The sequence below is a fragment of the Lactuca serriola genome, chromosome 7, assembly GCF_051521515.1.
Source record: "Lactuca serriola cultivar US96UC23 chromosome 7, Lser_US96UC23_V15, whole genome shotgun sequence".
Taxonomy (NCBI): domain Eukaryota; kingdom Viridiplantae; phylum Streptophyta; class Magnoliopsida; order Asterales; family Asteraceae; genus Lactuca; species Lactuca serriola.
In genome coordinates this window covers 35,022,811-35,044,875 of record NC_136414.1, presented here as the reverse complement: position 1 = coordinate 35,044,875, position 22,065 = coordinate 35,022,811, and the positions used below count along the sequence as shown (strand labels likewise).

Here is a 22,065-nt window from a genome sequence, read left to right as displayed (position 1 = left end):
ATACTATAAGTCTAGTCAACCATCGGGTTGGAATACCCCAGGCCCTCAACCATCGGGTTGGAATGCCAACATATTGTGGGTCTAGTCATCCTCGGGATGGAATACCCCAGGCCCACAACCATCGGGTTGGAAAGCCTACATACTACAAGTCCAATCATCCTCGGGATGGAATACTCATAGCCCACAACCATCGGTTGGAATGCCCAAGTATGTTGGCTCTCGCACAAAGCAGATAAGCCTCAACCACCAATCAAACATGTGCACATATATCAGATAATCACATAACAGTCTATAGACAGACAAACCGACCTAACTGATCATAACAACATAATAACATCCTATCTACCAGGATACCGAACTAACAGATCACACTAGCATAACATCATCCTATCTACCAGGATATTGATCTAACAGATCATACTAGCATAACATAATCCTATCTACCAAGATACTGATTTAACATACTGATCTAACAGATCATACTAGCATAACCTATCAGGATAATAATCCAAAATGGTCAGCCTTGGTGCCTTAGACCCTTAAAGTATAGTGAGGAAAACTCACCTCATAAATTTCGAACTGTAGTGATAAGGTCAAACTCTCGAATCACAGCCACGAACTCCACCACCTTAAAAATGATGCCAAGATGAAGTAGAGTCAGATCCACAAGCTCCTCTTTGCTCCAAGCTCCTTATACTTCAAGCCTTCTTCACTAAATACACCAAAAGCACTCTTTAATCCTCACAAACACTCAAGAACAAGGTCTAAGCTGTTTAGGGTTTATACTGGCCATCAAGAGGTGGTAAGGGACTGGAGGTAAGGACTTGAGGCCTTTTAAATAGGGTGCAAACCCTAAAAATTAGGGTTTCATCTTCCAGCTCCTACTCGTCGAGTTTGGGTCCTCCGACTCGTCAAGTATGTCCAATAATCCACGCGGGCTAACCCGCCTTTACACGATGAATTGGGGCAACCAACTCGTCGAGTAGGTCCATAAACATGTGTATAATGATTTAAAACTTATACCTAGGAGTCAGGGTGTTACACATCGTAAGTTGATTATAAGCATTGTAGGCTTGCTTAGTGATGAAATATGACTTAAAAGATATGCTTAGTTCAATTAAGTTTGGATATTGGGTAGTATCTTATTAAGGGTACGAGCGTGATTGGAATAGAGAGTAGCAACTATGTTCGAGGAGATTGATGATCAGTGGAGTATGTCCTACGTACAAAAGTACTCTCTGAGTATTATGTGTTGCTTATGTCGGGGCATTATTATGTTCTGGGGTGCGAGTCCTACTCATACCAAGGTATTATAATGTGCCAGAAGTATTATCATGTAAAAAGTAGTTTTTTTACACTATTGTGTGTCGGGGTACGGGAGCGTACGAGAGTACTTTATTAGTATTTCCCCATACTTTTTCTTTTGATGAGCTTTGTGTGTCAGCGTTTCCTTTCACGAAGTAATTAAGGGAACTTCGTAGTCTGTCTAATAGAGTGTGTCAGTAATAGACCTGTAACGTCCCAAAAATACGAGCCAAAAATTTCATTTTTAAAACATACACTTTGCAAAACATTAGAAATAAAACATTCACGGATCATATCATTTCATAAAAGATATTGCTTGTCTGGAAACCATTTTATAAACATAATTCTGTCAGAGTACAAATCCCCAGGAAGATCTCATTGTGCGGAATACAAAGCGTGTGTGATGTGTCGCTACCGTGCCGGCTCCTTCCCCTTCGAAGAAGAGGTACCTGAAACCAAAACTGAAAATTGTAAGCACGAAGCTTAGTGAGTTCCCCCCATCTTACCACATACCATACAATCACATATTATACATACTGTCGGGCAATTCTGGGGTGCCCGACCTACCCGGTACGACCATTCTGGGGTGCCGACCTACCCGTGTCAAGTCGTTCTGGGGTGCTGACTACCCATGTCAAGCCATTCTGGGGTGTTGACTACCCATCAGTCCTAACAACCGATCCTCGGGGACCGTTTCACCCCTACTGCTACTATCACATATATCATAACATAACATATTATCAGATATATCTGGGGTGTCCGATCTACCCTTCGGTCCTAAGGACCAAACTTGGGGACTACTCCCCTCTTACTACCACTATCACATATACATATCATGCCAACGTATAAACATATCGTCACATACTGTCAGACTTATCTGGGGTGTCTGACCTACCCTTCGGTCCTAACAACCGAACTCTACTACTATCACATATAACATATCATGCTAGCATATAACATATCAGGTAGTAGCGAGCCTAGATGATATCACAGAGACAATCATCTATCATACGTCTCCTACTGGTGGGCCGACATTGTGGCCTTAGACCCACCGCTACTGGAAGGTAACTCACCTCAAAGTAGCTGCTGATCTGCGTGGGAACTGACTGTCTTCTGCTGCTGCTGTCCCGGAAGTCCTCCGGCTAAAATCCCCACAAAACACTTAGTCAAATACTGCTAATCATCCTCTGGGTAAAATAAACATTTACCCCTAACCAAGCCAAGAGTCAAAGTCAAGGTCAAAGTCAAAGTCAAAGTCAACTTCCAGTTGACCCGACTCGCCGAGTTGGTCTACCAACTCGCCGAGTCCCTATCCTTTTGTCTGACCACAACCCCGCCTCTACTCGTCGAGTTAGGCATTGACTCGACGATTTTTCCTTTTAATCCAAGGTCCAATAGTCCTTCATCCTACTCGTCGAGTTGTATGAACAACTCGCCGAGTTCATCTTCATCCGAAGAACATGCTATGCTGTGACTCGCCGAGTTGTAAGAACAACTCGTCGAGTCTGTTCTTGAGGCAAGAAGATTGCCTTGAACTCGCCAAGTCAGGGCATTGACTCGCCGAGTTCCTTCATGAGTGAGTCTGGCTTCCAACCCACTGATTCACACCCCATGACTCACTACTCCACCCCGCAACCACGAAAAGGGGGAAAACTCGGGGACTCGTGACTCGACTCGCCGAGTCCGATGAACGAATCGTTGAGTTTGTCACATGCAATTACTATATACTCGATTCTGCTTGAATCCAGCTCATGCCATTCATAGATTTAGGTTTCTAGGGCCTGATTAACACGTAAAGTTTCCAACTTTACGTGTAAATAAACACCAATGAAGGTTTTAGGGCTCAAAATGCACTAAAAGAGTAGATCTAGGGCTTTCATGCAATATGGCTCCATAAAGGCAGTAGATCTGAGCTCCAGGAGCTCAATCATGCCTAGATCTAAGGGTTAACCAACTTATTACAAACCCTAATTCATAATCAAGCTTGGAAATGGCTCAAGAAGGAAACTGAGTTATACCTCAAGGGAATCACTTGAAATAACACCAAGGTGCCTGGCCTCCTTCTTCTCTTCTCTCAAAATCTTCAAGAACACACCAAAACACTTCAATCTCTCAAGGAATAAGGGTTTGGACGATTAATGGAGCTATAAAGGTCTACAAGCATGAAAACAGAGGGAAACTGAGTTCTACCTCAAGGGAATCACTTGAAATAACACCAAGGTGCCTGGCCTCCTTCTCTTCTCTCAAAATCTTCAAGAACACACCAAAACACTTCAATCTCTCAAGGAATAAGGGTTTGGACGATTTTGGGAGCTCTGAGGGTGAAGGGGGCGAGGTTGGGGCGCATAAGGTTGGTTTAAATAAGGTGCAAACCCTTGAAATTTAGGGTTTCATCAGACAGCGGGGACTCGCCGAGTCCAGAATGTGGACTCGCCGAGTCACCAACTTAAACGTGCTCCCAAACCCGTCTCTACTCGGCAAGTCGGGCCTACAACTCGCCGAGTCCAAGTCCAAAATGCAAAACACATAGATAAATTTTACGTACCAGGAACCAGGTGCTACAAGACCACGGCTAGGTATGTCTGATGTTATATTGTCGGATAGGGTGAGTCTGGGGGTAAAATACCTCATGGTGTCAGACCACTGCTAGGCACAATTATCTAGATAACAACCCCTAACTTAATTGTCTTATTGTTTATGAACGGAGGTTCGTGGTGAAACTTACTCCATTCCCCTCATTTGATGTATTTATTGATCCTCGTTTGTTATCAGGGAATTTCCAAAGCAGCGTCGTCATTTCGTTGTTCATATTAATCCTTTAGGCTAGATCACAAGAACGTTGTATACAATCAGTAATTGGGAATCAACGGGATGGGATAAACTGTTTTAGAGATATGATATATCAGTGTTAATGATAATAGTTAGTTTTGCAGGCTTGAAATATACATCATTATCACATTGTGGGATTAAAACCCCTATATAGTCACCAGGTTTTCCAACCTGATCCACTCAGTTTATTGTATCACAGGTAGAGATGTTAAAGATACATTCTGCTGAGAAATTTAAGGAGTATTAAAACACTAGTTTAAATTACTGTAAGACTTGTAATAATTCGTTATACTTATGTTTATGTATTGACGATGATATCTCAATGTTTTAATATAATTAAAAATACATTTCTTCGGATTTGCTTTCATAATATCATTAGCATGTTTTCTGGGAACAAATTCCGCAATATTATTCTTAAAAAATGATACTCTAATTTTTAAATAAGCATAAACACATCGGTATTTTCTGGCCGTGAAATTGGGGATGTCATAATACGAAAACCATTAGTTCTCTTTTCTTCAAACAAACACAGAATCCTTCTAGTAATTTGGCTTACGATTTCTGTTCTTAGATTCGTAAGTGTCCTATTGGATTATCCTATGTTGAATTTCTTGTAACCCAGACATAAGGTAGAAATATCAGTTCGAAAAGTGTTCACACGATCCAAGTTGGGGTATCCAGATCTCCAATATAAACCCTAATTCCTCCAACAAAATATGATCCCGCACTAGGGCTATTATACTTGGTCTACGAACATCAAATCTCTAAAGTTGTCGATAGAAGATTTTGAGGATGGTGCTAAAAATATGAAACTTTACTTGTTGGCTAGCAGGATTTTCTTTTATCCTTTTTTTTTTCTAACATGGAATTAGGGTTTAATATTTTGTAATTTTCAGTCCATATAGTTTATATTATTGTCATGAATTTTCTTTTGTTGGTTTGGTGTTATGATAGTGATAAGGTTTTTTTGGATTTACTTATTTTGATGAATTGACCTATGTACATTGTCAATGTCAATCCATTATGGTTATACCTCACTATTATAGTAATGGAAATTTTTGTATAATAAGGTAACGGCATATATATACATAATAAGGTAACGGTGAAAGATGATAATGCCAATGTTATAAACACTACCACAATTAATACATGCACATACATACATTATGATGATAATGTGAAACTTGTAATCTATGGTTTGGAAAGATGTTAAACACCATTACCATAATATATATGTTCAATAACATATGAAAAACAAAAACATATGACAATATGTTCAATGCCAAAAACAAAAACATATGCATGTTATTAAAAAACACACCAAATGCAAAAGATTGAACTTTATAACCACAGCCATATGTGTTACCAAAACAAATATACCATGTTCAAGTGTAACCCAAATTACAAACCTAAATAGTCATTATCCAAAAACAACAATCATAACAAGGGTTTTACACAAGAATATCATATCACTATACTCTTCTTCATCATTATGTACTATGATGTGCTGTATTGTATCATTGTCTTCATTTTCAAGAAAAATACAAACACAAACCATTTTTCCAATTTTCTCTTTATATTATCTTTTGTTTATAAATTAAGACTGCTTACTATTCAAAATGAACAAAAAAACCATCAAACAAAGCATTTTTCTGTTAAAGATACCAAAACAAAAACATTATCTCAAGAATCTTGTAGAAAACATTTGAGCAAAATGAAAAGGAGTTTGCATAACTTCCTGCCTAAAAGAACTACTACCATAACATAAACAAATCAAAAACAACACCATAACTAGTCTGGATTGAAAAAGACAAAATGGACATAACAAAATCTCTTATGCTCCAATTTGTTGGGATTTGTTGAGGATAACTCCTTCATACTTAACCTGAAACCACTTCATTGCATCGTCCTTTGTAACTCTGTGTTGGATCCCAACACGCGCCTTGCACCTTCGGCGTCTTCCCACGCGGTATCCTGGCCTTTCAAGAACCACAAAGAAATCCATTCCATAGATTCCAGTTGAGGGATCATATCTGCAATTTCACAAAATAAAGGGTTCAAAATAATACTTTTTGATTCCCATATTAGATGATGTGCCAAAATTGACATGTACTTACTTGATACCAAGATCAATGTGCTCCTGGATACCAAATCCAAAGCAACCAGTGTCACTGAAATTGCGCCTCAAAAGTTCATATTCCTTAACCTTCAATCCACTCTCCAAAAGCTGCATTGCTTTGTCTCCTCTAACAGTTACATAGCATGCAATCTTTTCATTACGCCTGATCCCAAAAGATCTCACAGTGTACCTTGCTGTATCATAAAACAACAAAATCATGAACACCTAAACAGACGATTGGAAATAAGTGGCAGAATCATGAAACAATCAAAGCAACATTATGTATTCATTATTTCATTTCTGATGCAAAAAAGCTTGCTCATTTAACTTGACAAAAGCGAACGGATTAAAACTAAGGTTTCAGTCTACAAAAGTATGATTGATTTTAACTAAAGCAATGTTATTGTGGTGCTTCTATTGTCAGTTTCGTGTTAAATAGAACATAAAACGGAAAACACACAACCAGTGGGAGGAACACAAGGTCTTATTTGGAGCCAAAACGAAGACAATGGAGAGATGATGAAGTATATCTTACCCTTGGAAAAGACAGGGGATTGGCCACTGAGTTGCTCCAAAACCTAATCGCAAAAAATAAGAACTAAATCAGTAAGCGATTACAGCAACGAGAATACGAACAGATTTAGACAGAGAGATTGGGAGAAGCGTCCGACCTTAGCAGCACGAGTGAGACGATCACCACTTTCACCAACGGAGATGTTCAGAACCAGTTTCTGAACCTTAATCTCCCTCATTGGATTAGCTAGCTTCCTCTCTGACGCCTACAACACATTTCATTCAAGGTGTAATTATCATATGAACAAAAAAGAGTTCGGATCAGATCACAACAAACAAAACAAATATAAACCGGCGTTTGAAAGGACGTTTACCATTGTAGTTGCGGAAGAGTGCGGCGGCGTAGGGGTGTCGATGTAAGAGCAGAAATGAGGGCGAAGGGAGATGAAAAGGGTTTTATTAGAAACTTAAGGCCTGTTAGGGTTTCGTTCAACAAAATGTTGAAAGCGAAATGACATTTTTGACCCTGCATTTGGAGGGCTTGCAAAAAAATTCCGTTGCCGGGACTTGAACCCGGGTCTCTCGGGTGAGAGCCGAGTATCCTAACCAACTAGACTACAACGGATTTATGACTTGCTTTCGTAACGATTTTAAATAACCGTTGTCCATTTAATAAAATGATAAATGGTAATTTTTTTTATTAACTAGACTACAAAAAAGTTGTTGCTTTTCCTCAATAACATAATTAACCCAAATCCCGTACAAATAGGGTGAGAGGAAGGCAGGATCGTCGACAGCACCCAGTATAAAGTTAAGAGACTGCTTCCGTAGGAGACCTCTAGCAGAAGGAAAAAAATAAATTCAATAATTGTTATTTTTTTTTAAATAGCACCTGCCTTGACGTTATCATTACAAAAGATCTTTGTATATAAAACATCAACCCTATATGAATTAAAATGGAATGTCTTAAAAAGCGTAAAATGTAAACAAAAATATGATCGACTAGCATATGTGTTAACTATTGAGTAATTAATCAAGTTGTGTTTATTCTTATCAAATTGAGTCTGAGTTAAAATTGAACTTGTCTATCAAACTTGTTTGATGACTAGCAAGCATAGTGATGATGGATATTATGCAGGCATTTGAATTAAGTTCAAGTTTGCATCAAAGTGACACCTATGTTATAAATACTATAATTCAGTCACTTACTTTTTGCAAAGTATAGTAAGAGCAACAAAGAAAACTCAAGAACCTTAATTTTTTTTCTTTAAAATGACAAACTAACTAATCTACTCCTAAATAAGCACATATGTCTCCACCGAGACTTGAACTCCTGACCTCTCAAATGAGATGATCACTCCATACCGCTAGGCCATTGGCCCTTTTCAAGAACCTTAATGACATAAATACAAGTGAAAGGGGTAAATGTCAATTTCCGAATAACTCCAAGAACTAAACATATATATACCAAGTACAATTTTTGAAATTCTTACAATATTTCAAATAGGTACTCAAAATGTCAAAGCCATGTCATCATCCTTGACTACAAAAACTTATGGCTACATCTCTTTACAAAAACTTTCTAAAACCAGAACCCCTAAACTTTAAATATTCACAATTACACCACAATTAATTAAAAATCCGTCACCGGGGTCCCGATAGCTCCATTGCTTCAATTATAAACGAAGACCCTTCATGAGCATCACTATGATTTTTGAAAAAACTAAAAGTCGTTCCCTCAAATTGTTGTGTGGGTCCCGTTTGTGTGTCTTCCAAATTGACCGGTTGACCCGTGATACCTTCTAGAACCTTCATGACTTGTGACATTTTTGGTCTAGAATTTGGTTGTGCAATAGTGCAAACAAGAGCAAGTTTTACAGCCTCATTGAGCTCTTCTTTGTCATAACAACCATTAAGATCTCGATCTATTAATACTTGTAGTCGTTTTTCTTCGTATAAAGTTCTAACCTATAAAAGTCAAATAAACCAAGTCAACGCCTTGACCTTGACCAAGTACTTGAGCTAAAAACCAAAAAGTAGTATACTTTTTAGACCTTAGTTAAGGGCAAAATACAAAATTACATGTACTTTCATTGTTTTACTTTGTACTTTCACCGTTTTATCAATTTAGAACACTTTTTTATGATAATGATAATAATAGTTCAGCATCTTAATCAAAAAAAATAATAACAATAATAGCTTAATGAGTAAAAAGTATAGAGTAAATTACATGAATGGTCCCTATGGTTTGGGATAATTTGCACGCTTGGTCTCTAACTTACTTTGTTAACTTGGAATGTCCCTACTGTTCGTTTTTATTACACGCTTGGTCCCTACAATTTGTTTTTGTTACACGTTTGGTTCTTATCTTACCTAAAAAGACTATTATTTAAATAGGGAAAAATTGTGAGGTAGGTAAAGTAAGGTGAGGGGGGTGGGGTTGGGAGTGTGTTTATTTAAATAAATTAAAAAATCAAGGGCAAAATAGTCTTTTTAGGTAAAACAGGGACCAAGCGCATAACAAAAACAAATAGTAGGGACCTTCCGAGTTAAAAAATTAAATTAGAGACCAAACGTGCAAATTACCCTAAACCATAGGGACCATTCGTGTAATTTACTCAAAAGTATAATAGAAGAGGAGATTGCTTACCAAATCAAGAATCATTCCCTTTTGAAGTTGACCATTTCCTGCATCTAATGCCTTTTGACCTGTAATAATTTCCAATAAAAGAATCCCAAATCCAAAAACATCTGTTTTTTCCGAAGATTGTCCAGTGGAGAGATATTCTGGTGCGATGTGGCCCACAGTACCACGAACAGCAGTTGTGACGTGTGAATCGCGGGGGTCTAACAACTTAGCGAGACCAAAATCACCAACAACTGCTTCAAAATTCTCATCTAACAAAATATTTGCAGCTTTTACATCTCTATGGATTATCTTCGGATTACATTGTTCATGTAAATACACAAGTCCCCTTGCAGCTCCGAGTGCAATATGCATCCTTCTACTCCAATCCAAAATTGGCCTTTCATGACCACAGTCTGTAAATCGAAGTTTATAAAGTTAAAGAAAAACGTATTGAAAACGACAACAATACGCTTTGGAGAAACGAATTTGTAAAAAGCTTATTGATTAAGTGTTGTATGAACAACGATTGTTTCTTTTTGGACTGATTGAGTCGTCTGAATGAGAATAAACGACAATTTACCTTTATGTTGACTTTCGAGAGTCAAAATCACAACTTTTCAATATTGAGTTTCATCGAAAACCTATGTACTTTTGACAAGAAGATGCATCGACATTCGACACTAAATTATGTAAAAAGCATCCCAATTTGGGTTAAGGACATTGAGAAAGATAAATAAAGAATCTTATTAATTTCGAATTCCCAACTTATTAGGTTTGACAACAAGAGACAAAGGGATTATTAGGTTAGATAATAGATACCTCTCAATCGATCTGCAACACTTCCATTAGGCATATAAGGGTAAACAAGTAATCTTTCATCCGAAGTCAAACAAAACCCATAAAGACGTAAAAGATTCCTATGTAATGCCAAGCTTATCATCTCAAGTTCAGTCTGAAATTGGACTTCCCCTGAGAAATTAGGGTCTTTTAGTCTTTTCACAGCCACCAAAGTCTTATTTACAAGACACCCTTTGTAAACCACTCCAAATCCCCCTTGTCCTAAAATATTCTTGGAACTAAAATTCCCTGTTGCCACTTGCAATTCACGAAATGTAAATCTTTTCAAATGCCCCACATTAAATTCATAATCTTGTTGAACTGCAAATGTTTGAATTGTTAGTATTTTGTGAAAAAAAAATCCAAATAAATGGATCATTAAGGAAAGATGGTTTGTTTGTAGAAAATATATACCATAAGATGTACATATAAGGCGAGATCGATACCAGTGGACCCCACAAACAAGAAGCATAATAGAAATCACAAATGTGCAACTAACTCCCACCATAACAGACACAATCCAATGGTGCTTGTTGTCTATTTTCTTGTTTGAATTAGCTTCTAAGAAAGTGAAACAAAAAACTATTGGTATATATAAGACATTGATCATATAAATGATTCAAGAAAAAACCATATCAACAATCACAAAAGTAGAAAACATGGAAAGGTTTAAAATTGGAGAACTAATATCAAAGTTTACCATTAGCCACTTTGGGGACTTTGATACAATTTAATGAGGATGAAGTGCAAAGATAGTTGTTCCCTGTAATCCTGCATTACCAATTATTCATATTAAATATTTGTGCCAAAAACGTTATGCATGCGAAATCTTAAAAGTAACATGAATCATATGTTTGATTCGTTGTCAACGAATTTCATAAAGACTATATTTCTAATCTTTATTATGAGAAAATCTTCGGAAGTTTTCGTAACTCTTTTCAAAAATTTACAATTGCAAAATACAACTTACTTTCACAATTGTATTCATTTAGCCACTAAACTAATACTTTTTATCAATTTAGCCACTAAATTGTTATTGTAATAACCATTACAAAAACGATAGTTCAATGGATAAATCGATAAAATGGTGAAAGTACATTATATGCTTTATATATTTTTCAATTTCCAATAAAAAGTAAAAATCTTACTTGTAGTCTTTAGCTCTTATTTTTGGTGAGGCACCACTGAGATTATTGAATGACACATCCCTGTAAACAAATTGTCAGAATTTAGTGATTTAATTCCTGCTTCAAAAAAAGTTCCAAATTATTCATAATGTTAAAACATCTACCCAGTTTTAGCAATTTCATCTAAATACAAAACAATTTTCACTGCTATAATTGGGTAGATTTTCGAAGTTAATAAGAAAAGAAATGATCATACAATGATATAATTTGGTATACTTTTCATAGTACAAAGTCTTCATAATAAAAAAGCTGGAATTACAATATTGAAATAAAAAGAAATGAGAGTATGTTGCTAGTTATTGCATTTTACAGTTTTACCCTTCTTTCAAATGTCAAATCAAACAAAAGAAAGGCAAATGATGAATGACATACAAGAATGAAAGACCTGTGAGGTTTGCCACAGGTCCAGGAATATCCCCTGACAACTTGTTTTTGTTGAGCCTCCTGAAAACATATAAAATCAAATTATTATCAGATATAATAATCAAAGGTTGAAATAAATATATTTTTTAAAAAAAAATGAGAAAACAATGAGTTGAAACTTGATAAAAACTTACAGATAACTTAGACGAGTCAAGGATCCCAATGAACTTGGGATTTCACCTACAAACTCATTACTTGATAAATCAAGAGTTTCTAATTCTCTAAGTTTTCCAATTTCAGCTGGAATTGCACCAGATAATGCATTGTTTTGTAGTAACCTGTATAAAATTCAGCCAAAAATATAAAAGAAATGACTAAGATGTTTTTTTTCTCCTTTTTTACATAATGCAGAAAGAACGACTTAATAGATACCCAAAAAGGAAATCTAACACTTTTCATGGTATAGAGTACTACCAAAATTCGGATGCTATAACTAAAAAAATGTGTTGTATATGGATATCTCTTGAATAAGTTTTTATAAACATGATCAAAACATAGATAGCCTATTAAATGAAAATATCCTTATATAAATAAAAGACACAAAAGAGTTCAATAAACTCACAATGTATGAAGATGTCCCAAATTCCCAATACTTGGGGATATTGTTCCCCCCAATCCAGTACTAGCCATTTCACTACAAAGGATTAGCAGAAAACATATTAAAAAAAAAAAGTTAAACTACACAAAATACGAATGTGTTCCCTTTGTTTCAAATTTGGAGTTGACTTTTTGAATAGTTGGAGTCAATTTTTGGACAAAACATCATAATGGGGTCTCTTCTTTTTGGGTTGAAATAATGGTCTTCTTGCGCTAAAAAGCCTAAATAAATGGTTACCAATTCAAAAGAATTGATAATGGAAGCTAAAGTTGACTTAAAAGTTGTAACAAAGGGAGTGCTTTTAGATTAAATAAAGATTAAGGTTAAAAAGGGGGAAACTTATATAGTAAATACTAACAGAGAAATTACAAAACCCTCGGAAGAACAAGCGACCATGTTCCAAGTACAAGGATCAACAGAATTGATGTCCCATCCATCAAGAACATGATATTCATCGATCATTTTATTCTTCATAGACATCAATGCAGCCACTATCAAATCAACATTTCATAAATAAGGTTAATCGAATCAGAAAACGACATTTTTTTCAACAAAAGTTTAATCTTTTTCTTTCTGCAATGTACCAAAATGCTTACCTTCATAGTTGACGCCCTTTGGAGAAAGAAGGCTATCGGAAGCACCCACCATTGAAACAGAAACCCTAAACAAAACCACCAGAATAATGACAAACTTCATACTGTTATCCCCGATTGTTTCCGACAAAAACCGCATAAAATCTTCCCCAAATAACAAGGCCCTTTAGATCTTTCACTGCAAACACGCGATACCTAGAAAGATTTCTCGCAAAAAAAAACCTAAAATAAAGGGACACTTGAGTTAAAATTGGAATGAGGTTGGTTTCTACAGTTCTGAAGACAAAATGTTGTGTTTTTTGTTTAATCTTGTTGGAATCGAAGCTCCTCGAGTAACTAAAATGATAAAATTTTAACTTGTTGCAGGTGGTTTCTAATGTTAATTGTATTGAAATGAATAAATTAATGAGAGGTAATGAGCATTGGGAGTGATGTTTGGAAAATTGGGGGAATCAATTTTCAAAGTTTAATAGAAAAAATGGAGAAGATTGAGATTTGGAAAATGACACAGATGGTTCCCTTCTCCATCTGGCATCTGCATACAGTCAAGTGACAAATTACCGATTAGTTGACTATCAGGGCTGTATTCTTGCTGACACTGATTTGCAGATTTCTGTTTTATCTTGTAAAAAATATTTATTTTTTTATTAATATCTAAATAAAATAGAAAGAATCTAGAGATCCAATAACAAAAGTTTATTTAATTATTTACAACACCAAAAATATTTGGCCACCCTAAGGTAACCTACTTTATTTTATGTATATTTTTAGTAACAAAGTATTTTTATATAAGATTTGCAATTAATTTTTTTCAATAGTTTATATATGACTATATAATTAGGTATCCTAGGTTATGTTGATTAATTAACTAGGTTATAACCGTGTATCACACGGGATTAAGAACTTAAAATGACATCAATAATTCATAATAAGTGACTTGCTATAAAAGGATAGATAACAAAACTCAAATTTATATACATAACTAAAAACTAAGAACTTATCATGGAAGTAGCAATGATGTTTTTTGGCATAAAAATGAATGGATTATCATATTTTGTTTCAAAATTTAAAGTAGCATGATGTTTTATGCTTAAAATTTAAAGTAGCATACTATAGTCGGATTAAAAATGAAAGTATCATTCTGTTGTTCACTTAAAAATAAAAGCAACATGTTAATGTTGGTTCAAAAATGAAAATAGTATGTTGTTTTTGTCGTAAAAATGAAAGTGACATTCATTTTTTGCCATAAAGACGAAAGTATCATGCTACTTATCGCTTAAAAATGAAAATAGCATGCTATGTTGGTTGTAAAAATAAAAGCATCATGTTATTTTTGTTGTAAAAATTAAAATAGTATGCATATTTTGTTTTTAAAATTAAAATAGCATGTTAATTTTTCGTTTAAAAGTGAAAGTTGCATTTTATTGTTGGTTTAAAATGAAAGTAACATACTATTGTTGGCTTAAAAATAAAACTATCATGCATATTTTTCATTTAAATGAAAGTATCATGATACTTAAAAATGAAAGTAGCATGTTATTGTTGGGTTAACAATAAGTAGGATTGTTAGATGGATGTAGGATTTACAGGTGGGTTGATTTAGGGGAGCTTCCAGCTAAATGTGTATTTGAAAAAATGAAACAAATCAACCATAAGAGTTTTAATTGAATGCCTGTAACACCGACATGAGAGAAGAGTTTCTTTCACTTTAAAACTTAAAATGCCTGATTCAGCAGAATGCTCTTGTAACTTTGATTTTTGATACAGTGATCACCATTAAACAACAACATGGAAGCTTCAAGAAAGGGCTTATATATCATGCTTACATACGCCCAAGAGAAATTATTGTAATAGGTAAAAGAAACCATTTCTAAAAAGAAATTTAAATAAGAATTACGGTATTAATAGTAGAGTGATCAAATATGAGATATTTGTTTTTTTATAGTAGTTTACTTTTGAGCAATAGGTAGTCCTCTTTTGTACAAATTCTTCTTAAGCTAACAAAAATGAGTAAATTACAAAATGGTCCCTAATGTTTATAAAAAATTTCAATATTGGTCCATATTTAGAACATTTCCCACAGTTATTCTTGAGTTTGAATACTATTTCATATATGATCCATCTCTACAAACATCGCTTGAACCTCCAATTACATCGTCTCATGGGAGTATTTTGCCATTTTTCTTCTTTCTCCACCCCCTGTCATTTAATACTAATAATTTTTTCTCAACTCTAATGATAGAGTACACTAGTCTTCAATACTTCACCTCCTCTTTACTTTTTCTACATCTCATTCTACATCTATCTTGTATTCGGTTAAAAGAACACATTTAGATGAAAAAGTACTTTTAACTAACTCCATTTTTAGAAATCTCATGTGAAGCGGTAGCAAAATAAATAACTAATTCAAAAGAATTTTTACAAAATCTCATGTGAATCGGTACCTGAAATCGGCAAGACAAAAGATACATTAAAACAACCATTTTTTGGCATTCAAATTCTTTTTTTTTTTTTTCAGATTTACCGATGTAAAGCGGTAACAGAATAAACATTAAAGGATATTCGATTTTACATAGCAATATGACAAAAACTTTAAAATTTATTGTAGTATGTGTTTACGAAAGCTCTTGTAGAACAAACAATGAAAAGGTGATTCGATGGTGTAGAAATACTAACATCTTACCATACTTATTTTGACGTTGCATTTCAGAAAACCATTGTAGAATAAACAATTAAGCATCTAGGGTAAAGGCATCATAATTCCGACTCTATACAATCAAGTATATTATACTGAAACAACATCTTTGAAACATAGGATTTTTAGGTAAATAAGTCATGATTAGTTCCATAATTTGAGTAATTAACTAAGGCTAAACAACCACTCTAATGTTAAAGAATTCCCACATTTATCACAAAAAAGAACTTAATTTAGGAAAAAAAAAAGTCAACTGAGCCAATGACCGATATACATGAAAGTAAATCTCCATTTCTCCATACGTTGCTTCCTTATTTCTAAACTCCCCATTTCTCCATGTCTATTCCTTGCAAAACTCAATATTTTTCAAACTTCTAATAATCCAGAGGTTAAGAAAGAGGAGATACCCGATTGTGAAAGCATGATATAGAACCGGATCCATGAAAAAAAACCTATGTAAGAAAATAAAAAGTTGATTACAGAGGGGGTCCAAAGAAAGAAGGTGGCTGCAGTTTGTGTTGGTGCGTGCTACCTCGGAGCTAAATAAGAAAAAAAAAAAAAAAAAAAAAAACAGATTAGTCACACTTGGTAAAGATGATATGAGACCTCAGACCTTAAACCATATGATTGCCTCTCTTCATAGAATATAGGTTAATTTATAGAAGAAATCGAACTCATATATTTTTTTTTCTTCAAAAATCTACCTCTACCGATATTGCAAATGAAATACAGTATCAATTGATGCACCCAAGAATAAAATATGGATACGATTCTGAAAGAGAGAAAAGATGAGAGTGTTTCAAATTTAGAGGGTGTTCGGGAATACTTTTTAAATGACTTTTGCCTTTTAACTTTTCTAAAAAGTTAAAAAGATATTTGGAAGATGAAAAAGTTCTTTTCAAAATCACTTTTTGTAAAGAAGAAAATAGTGGGCTTTCAAAAGTCATGAAATTGTGACTTTTTGTAACTTTTGAACTTTTAAAGCTAAATCACACTCAAAAATAAAAAAATACTACCCAAACATTTTTTAAAAACAACTTTTGGCTTTTGCTTCTTCAAAAGAACTTTTGGGCTTAAAAAGTAATCTCAAACACCCCCTTAGAATTTCAATGTTGGATTCATCTCAAAGAAATAACAAAGGATGAAGAAGGGTCATAGATGGTAACGTAGGTCCATTGAACATGAAGCGTATTAAAGGTAGGGCGGCCTTAGGCAACTGGGTGTCTGGTTCGCATCAAATATTGCAGCAGTCTAAATGGAGATTGCAAGAAGGTAGGTTTTATAGATTTTACAACCGGATGAAGCTAGAGATTTTGAAATTAAACTATAGAGAGATTCAAGGGATCGAAATTTAGGGAGATATTTGGGGCAAGATTTGATTGAAATTTTTGAAAATAAATTTCTGTTTTTTTGGATTTTGAAATATCTGATTGAAAAGGAAAATATATAAGCAGGAAAACATAACGTAGAGGGTCCAAAAGAATGACATGTTGCAGGTTAGATGTTTAAAAAGATGACAAATAACAAGTTTAAGGTCTTTTATTAGAAGAGAAGATTATATGGAAAATAGTGACTAAAATGTTAAAGATAATGTCATTATTAGAAAACAAACTATTTTCATTTTGTTTTAAATGGTACCTAATGTTATTTTTGTGCATTTCAAATGTGTAAACTCTAAAAAAAAAAAAAAAAAAACTAATAAACAGGAGAATTCATCTGATTAGAAGGTTTGTTGGTTAACATGACAATGGTGATGCTTAAAGGCAATTGTCTCTTTAAATTGTCATTTTTCTTTCCTTCCCCCTGTACCTACAAACAAAAAATACAACTTCTTTAGATCATGTCATCATCTTCATCGCCACAATCAAAGAGTAACGAGAAGAGAGAAAACATTGTTCGATGATTCTTTTTAGGTTTGGATTTTAATTTGAATAATTAGGGTTTTGGTCCTATTCAGTTTTAGGTTCTAACTTAATCTAATTTTTTAGTTGTAAGTGATGATATAATCCAAAAGTGGTGATGATGGCAAAAAAATAATATTGATTGAGAAAATTGATCGTGGTGGGGAAAATGATGGAGGAGGTGGTGGTATAAGGTGGTCAGAGACGGTGGTGTTGGTGGCATACCACTCATCACATCACAAGCCAGGGGTGGTGTTCCTCATATAGAAAAGAAACACTCATATATAGTTTACCTGACTTCATTAAGTCAATTAAATTGAAAACAAACAGCACCTACAGTTTCTGGAGGTATTTACATAACAAGTTTTAAAAAAAAAAACAAAAAAACAAAAAAAAAAAAACATAGTGATAATAGTATTGTTATTGTATGCCTACAAAATGAGTGGGGTATATAATGCCTCCCAATATTGGCAAGCAAGAAACAACCAAAACTCCACACCTTTCACTTCTCGTCTCCATGTATTTCTAGCTATATAAACTTTGGTTCTTTGGGCTTCAAACTTTACCCTTGTGTAAAAAGACCTTTATGCCCATCTTCACAAATCCTGTAAATCAGCTTTCCTCATAATATGACATGATCTTTACCCTGAAGGCTGTGGAAATTGTAAATTCATTTGCCTCCTCACATGTTCAGGAATCAACCTGTTGACAAGCTCTACAGATGCTCCTGACAACTGGACCCATAAAAAAATACCATTTAGTAAACCACCATAAAAAAATATATATATGATTTAAAAGTTACATTACGTTAAAAAATGGATATTTAGCTAGATGTTTTCTTTTTTGACATAATGTTAGAAAGAATAGATTGTCAAGGAAAGAAGGATATTTTGCTCATTAAGTCCTCCTACCTTTTTACAAATTTGCCATTATTTAAGTTTTCTTTCCATTTTCCCAAGTGTAGTGTCATTTTTTTTCCTCAAAATATTTATTTAACATCATTTATCCAAAGAGTTAATTAAACATGGTTTACCTCTTGTTTGAAGTTAAAAAGAGGAGGCAATGGTCGACCATTTGGTAAGTGAGCATTTGGTTGTCTTATCTCATCAAAGAACGGATGTGCCATAGCTTCAAGCTGCCCATAAAATCATACATACATCATTATATATATATATATATATATATATATATATATATATATATATATATATATATAAAGGAACTTACAGCATTGCAGCGAAGACTTGGGGAGTATTGTAGGAGTCGAGATGCAAGGTCAATTGCTTCTGGAGGCATCCGTTTATGGAAAACCTTTAAAAAAACAAATTTACTTTTTTTAGAAAGATGAACACCAGAAAATATAAAAAAATAAAAAGATCATACTTTGTGCCATGGGTGAGCTTTTATTTGAGGAAACCGAAAATCGTTGTAGTTTGGATTCATGCATCTGATTTCTTCTCGAGTTGGTGTACCCAAAACCTAATAAATTTTTTATACATAAACCTTAAAAAACTATAAAATAACACTTTGAATTTTTAAGTCAACAAGAATAAAATCACACCTTGATGATCTCTACAAGCTGGTCAACAGCATTTTCTCCTGGAAATAGAGGCTACAAATGCGAAAAATGTCAAAATTAATACGTGAAGATGTACAATAATGTTTTTTTTTTCCTTTTCGGATGGAAAATGTTATAAGATTTGTTACTTTTTTTTAAAAAAAAAAAATGTAAACCTGTCCAAGAAGAAGTTCAGCAAGAATGCAACCAGCTGACCAAATATCAATGGAGGTTGTGTATTCAGTAGCACCAAAAATCAGTTCTGGTGCTCGATAGAAACGTGAGCAAATGTATGAAATATTTGCTTCTCCCCTCACCTAACCATGGTTAAGTTAAATATATAGCATTTTAACTTTTAGAAAGAAAAATATATATTGTCAAAATAAGAAATATGATATGGAAACAATCATAATTTCACTGATTTGTTTACTATATAGCATTTTAACTTTTAGAAAGAAAAATCACACCATTGAAGTTATACATTGGTTTCGATTTATTAGCTTTCAGAATAATAAAAGGGCAAAATGGTCATTTTAACATTTCAAAAGTGAATTGAATGGGATTAAGAACGTACTAGCATTTTTGCACTTCCGAAATCACAAATCTTGACTTGATGAGTAAAAGGATCAACCTGAAAAAAAAAATTAACCCTAAGAAATTAAATAAAATAAAACCAAAAAAAGAAAACTTTCACAAAGACAAATTCACACACCAAAACATTTTGAGGTTTCAAGTCCCGATGGCATACTCCTGCAACCGTATGCATGTACGCAAGCCCCCTAAATATCTAAAAAAAACAAACATTCACTATCAGTCCCCGCAAAACAAAAAAGTAACAAAAAAAACCCCTTAAAAAACAAACTCACTTGATACGTATAAAGTTTCACATAAACGAGAGGCATATTTTGGCGTAGATCATTATAATGCTTTAAAACCCTAGAAATTGTCTCGGGGACATATTCCATAACAAGGTTTAAAAAAAGCTCTTCTTTGCTTGTAGTCGAATAGAAACAATGCTTTAATGTAACAAGGTTAGGATGCTCCATTGCACGCATTAATTGCAACTCACGATTCTTGTATCTTTTGTCTTGCAATACTTTTTTTATCGCAACCGTTTCTCCACTTTCTATGCATTTTGCCTAAAACAAAACAAAAAGTTATACAAAAATAATGACTTCGAGACTGTTTGATAGTTGCTGATTGAGTCAGATCTGATCGAGTCAAAGCCTTCTAAGTCTGTGTGGTATCAAACAGTCTGAATCTGACCGAGTGAGAAAGTCTACGAAATGAGGTTTTCGTAATTAAGTTCTAACTTTTTTAAAAATTTGACCTTGAATGTTTTTTCTTTTTCTTTTTTTTTTTTTTTTGAAATTTTGTTTTATTAAAAGAAATGGATACCTGGAAAACGGTTCCGAATGATCCGGTCCCTACAACGCGCTCCGCCATGTAACTAACGGTCTGCATGAAGTCAAATTCGTAATAATTTGTTGTGAAAAGCTTATTATTGAGATAGGTGTAAGTAAAATTACGAAACTACCCTTGGATTTTAGAAAAAGGCGGTGTATGTGTACCTGCTTTGGTTCTCCATTTTTGCCTCCGATTGTAGTTGATATGATGTGACCAGCTGCTGCTTCGTTCCCATCGATAACTGGGGCAGACATTTCCTGAATATAATTTATAAAGAAATTTTGTTGGATGAAAAGTTTAGGATATGATTTATGGAGAAAAAAATGCCAAAATAGAAATCTTGAGATGAAGATTTTGTATGAACAGAATTAGTATAGTGTTACTACTTTTCCTTTTCCTACTTTAGGGAATTAGGGTATTGAAGCATATGTACCAAAAAAAAGTGTATGAAAAACACAAATGAAGCTATTATTTTCAATTGTTTGTATATGGAAAAACATCCGAAATGATTATCTTTTACATTGCGATTAATGAGCCACAATGGTATACGAATACCAGATCAGCTCAAGAAATGAGAAAAAAACTCGTCGAAAAGAATTTGAAGTTCAGAAACAAATCTAAATCATATAATATAGCACTGATCTAGCAAGAATAAGCTTAACATTAACACAACTTCAAATAGAAAGTTCCGTATTATAGACCTTTGAAACCCTAATTGAACCCCTAGAACAACTCCAGATTATGAATCTTTGCCCTAACTCGACATAATCAACTCAAAGATTACAGAAGCGGAAACCCTAATCCCAATTTTGTAAGCTACAACACAATTCGAGCTTTGTTTCTTGATTTACTTTGAAATTCCCCAATTTACACAAACCAATAAGTAACTTTTACGCAAGAACTCCTCGAAAGAAGTCAGAAACCCTAACCCCAATTCTTTATGCTACAAGAGAGTTCGCGATTTCTTTCTTGATTTCCTTTAAATTCCCCAAAATTTACAGAAAACAAGAAAGGGGATTCACACAAGAAGTCCTGAGTTGTAACGAAAGATGTAGTATGTACCTGATCACCGGCCATTCTGAGCTCCGGCCTCCGGCGAGCGTGACAAAAAGGAGAAAATTTTGTTTTCCTCTTTTGGCGAGTTAGAGAAATGGAAAAAGAAAGCCTTTTTGATTAAATTTTCAGGTCATAAAGAGACCCCATCAGCCAAACAACTACATGTGAATACAGCTCTTCTTTCTTTTGGTATGTCGTGAGGTGATGAGAGAGAAAGTGAGCAAATAGTCTATGACTATTACTTTGCTTCACCCCACAAAAACTCAAAAAAGGGTGTTTTATATTCTTGAAATTGCAATGATGCCAATCCTTTTTTACAAACCGAGATTTATGGTATTTGACAAACGCAAAAGATGGGCCTTTCGCCATTAAAAGTCTCGACCATGGTGGTGGCTTTTGAAAGAGCCCTCATTGC

The 22,065-nt window shown here is 34.3% G+C and overlaps 3 protein-coding genes and 1 non-coding gene across 4 annotated transcripts; all 4 read right to left on the bottom strand.

Annotated features, from left to right (window-relative positions):
- Positions 1-5,769: 5,769 nt before the first annotated feature.
- LOC145062632 (Ribosomal L5P family protein) lies at positions 5,770-7,271 on the bottom strand. Its single transcript, XM_079010209.1, has 5 exons — positions 7,141-7,271; positions 6,925-7,032; positions 6,789-6,831; positions 6,252-6,447; positions 5,770-6,167 (listed from the first exon to the last, which is right to left on the bottom strand). Exons 1-5 carry the CDS (start codon positions 7,141-7,143, stop codon positions 5,969-5,971), a joined length of 549 nt encoding a protein of 182 aa, XP_078866335.1. The 5' UTR covers positions 7,144-7,271; the 3' UTR covers positions 5,770-5,968.
- Positions 7,272-7,318: 47 nt separating this feature from the next.
- TRNAE-CUC (transfer RNA glutamic acid (anticodon CUC)) lies at positions 7,319-7,391 on the bottom strand. The gene has a single exon. It is a non-coding gene; the product is annotated as a tRNA-Glu (tRNA).
- Positions 7,392-8,198: 807 nt separating this feature from the next.
- Positions 8,199-13,591, bottom strand: LOC145061226 (Leucine-rich repeat protein kinase family protein). Its single transcript, XM_079008651.1, has 11 exons — positions 13,037-13,591; positions 12,799-12,931; positions 12,405-12,476; positions 11,977-12,120; positions 11,792-11,863; positions 11,381-11,440; positions 10,933-11,003; positions 10,647-10,793; positions 10,215-10,553; positions 9,417-9,808; positions 8,199-8,734 (listed from the first exon to the last, which is right to left on the bottom strand). Exons 1-11 carry the CDS (start codon positions 13,170-13,172, stop codon positions 8,411-8,413), a joined length of 1,890 nt encoding a protein of 629 aa, XP_078864777.1. The 5' UTR covers positions 13,173-13,591; the 3' UTR covers positions 8,199-8,410.
- A 4,545-nt stretch (positions 13,592-18,136) lies between these two features.
- LOC145064925 (shaggy-related protein kinase eta-like) lies at positions 18,137-21,814 on the bottom strand. Its single transcript, XM_079012292.1, has 12 exons — positions 21,657-21,814; positions 20,759-20,851; positions 20,586-20,645; positions 20,054-20,326; positions 19,900-19,974; positions 19,762-19,818; positions 19,364-19,504; positions 19,191-19,241; positions 19,013-19,108; positions 18,857-18,940; positions 18,663-18,764; positions 18,137-18,363 (listed from the first exon to the last, which is right to left on the bottom strand). The coding sequence occupies exons 1-12, from the start codon at positions 21,669-21,671 to the stop codon at positions 18,271-18,273; spliced, it is 1,140 nt and encodes a 379-aa protein (XP_078868418.1). The 5' UTR covers positions 21,672-21,814; the 3' UTR covers positions 18,137-18,270.
- Between the last annotated feature and the right edge of the window lie 251 nt (positions 21,815-22,065).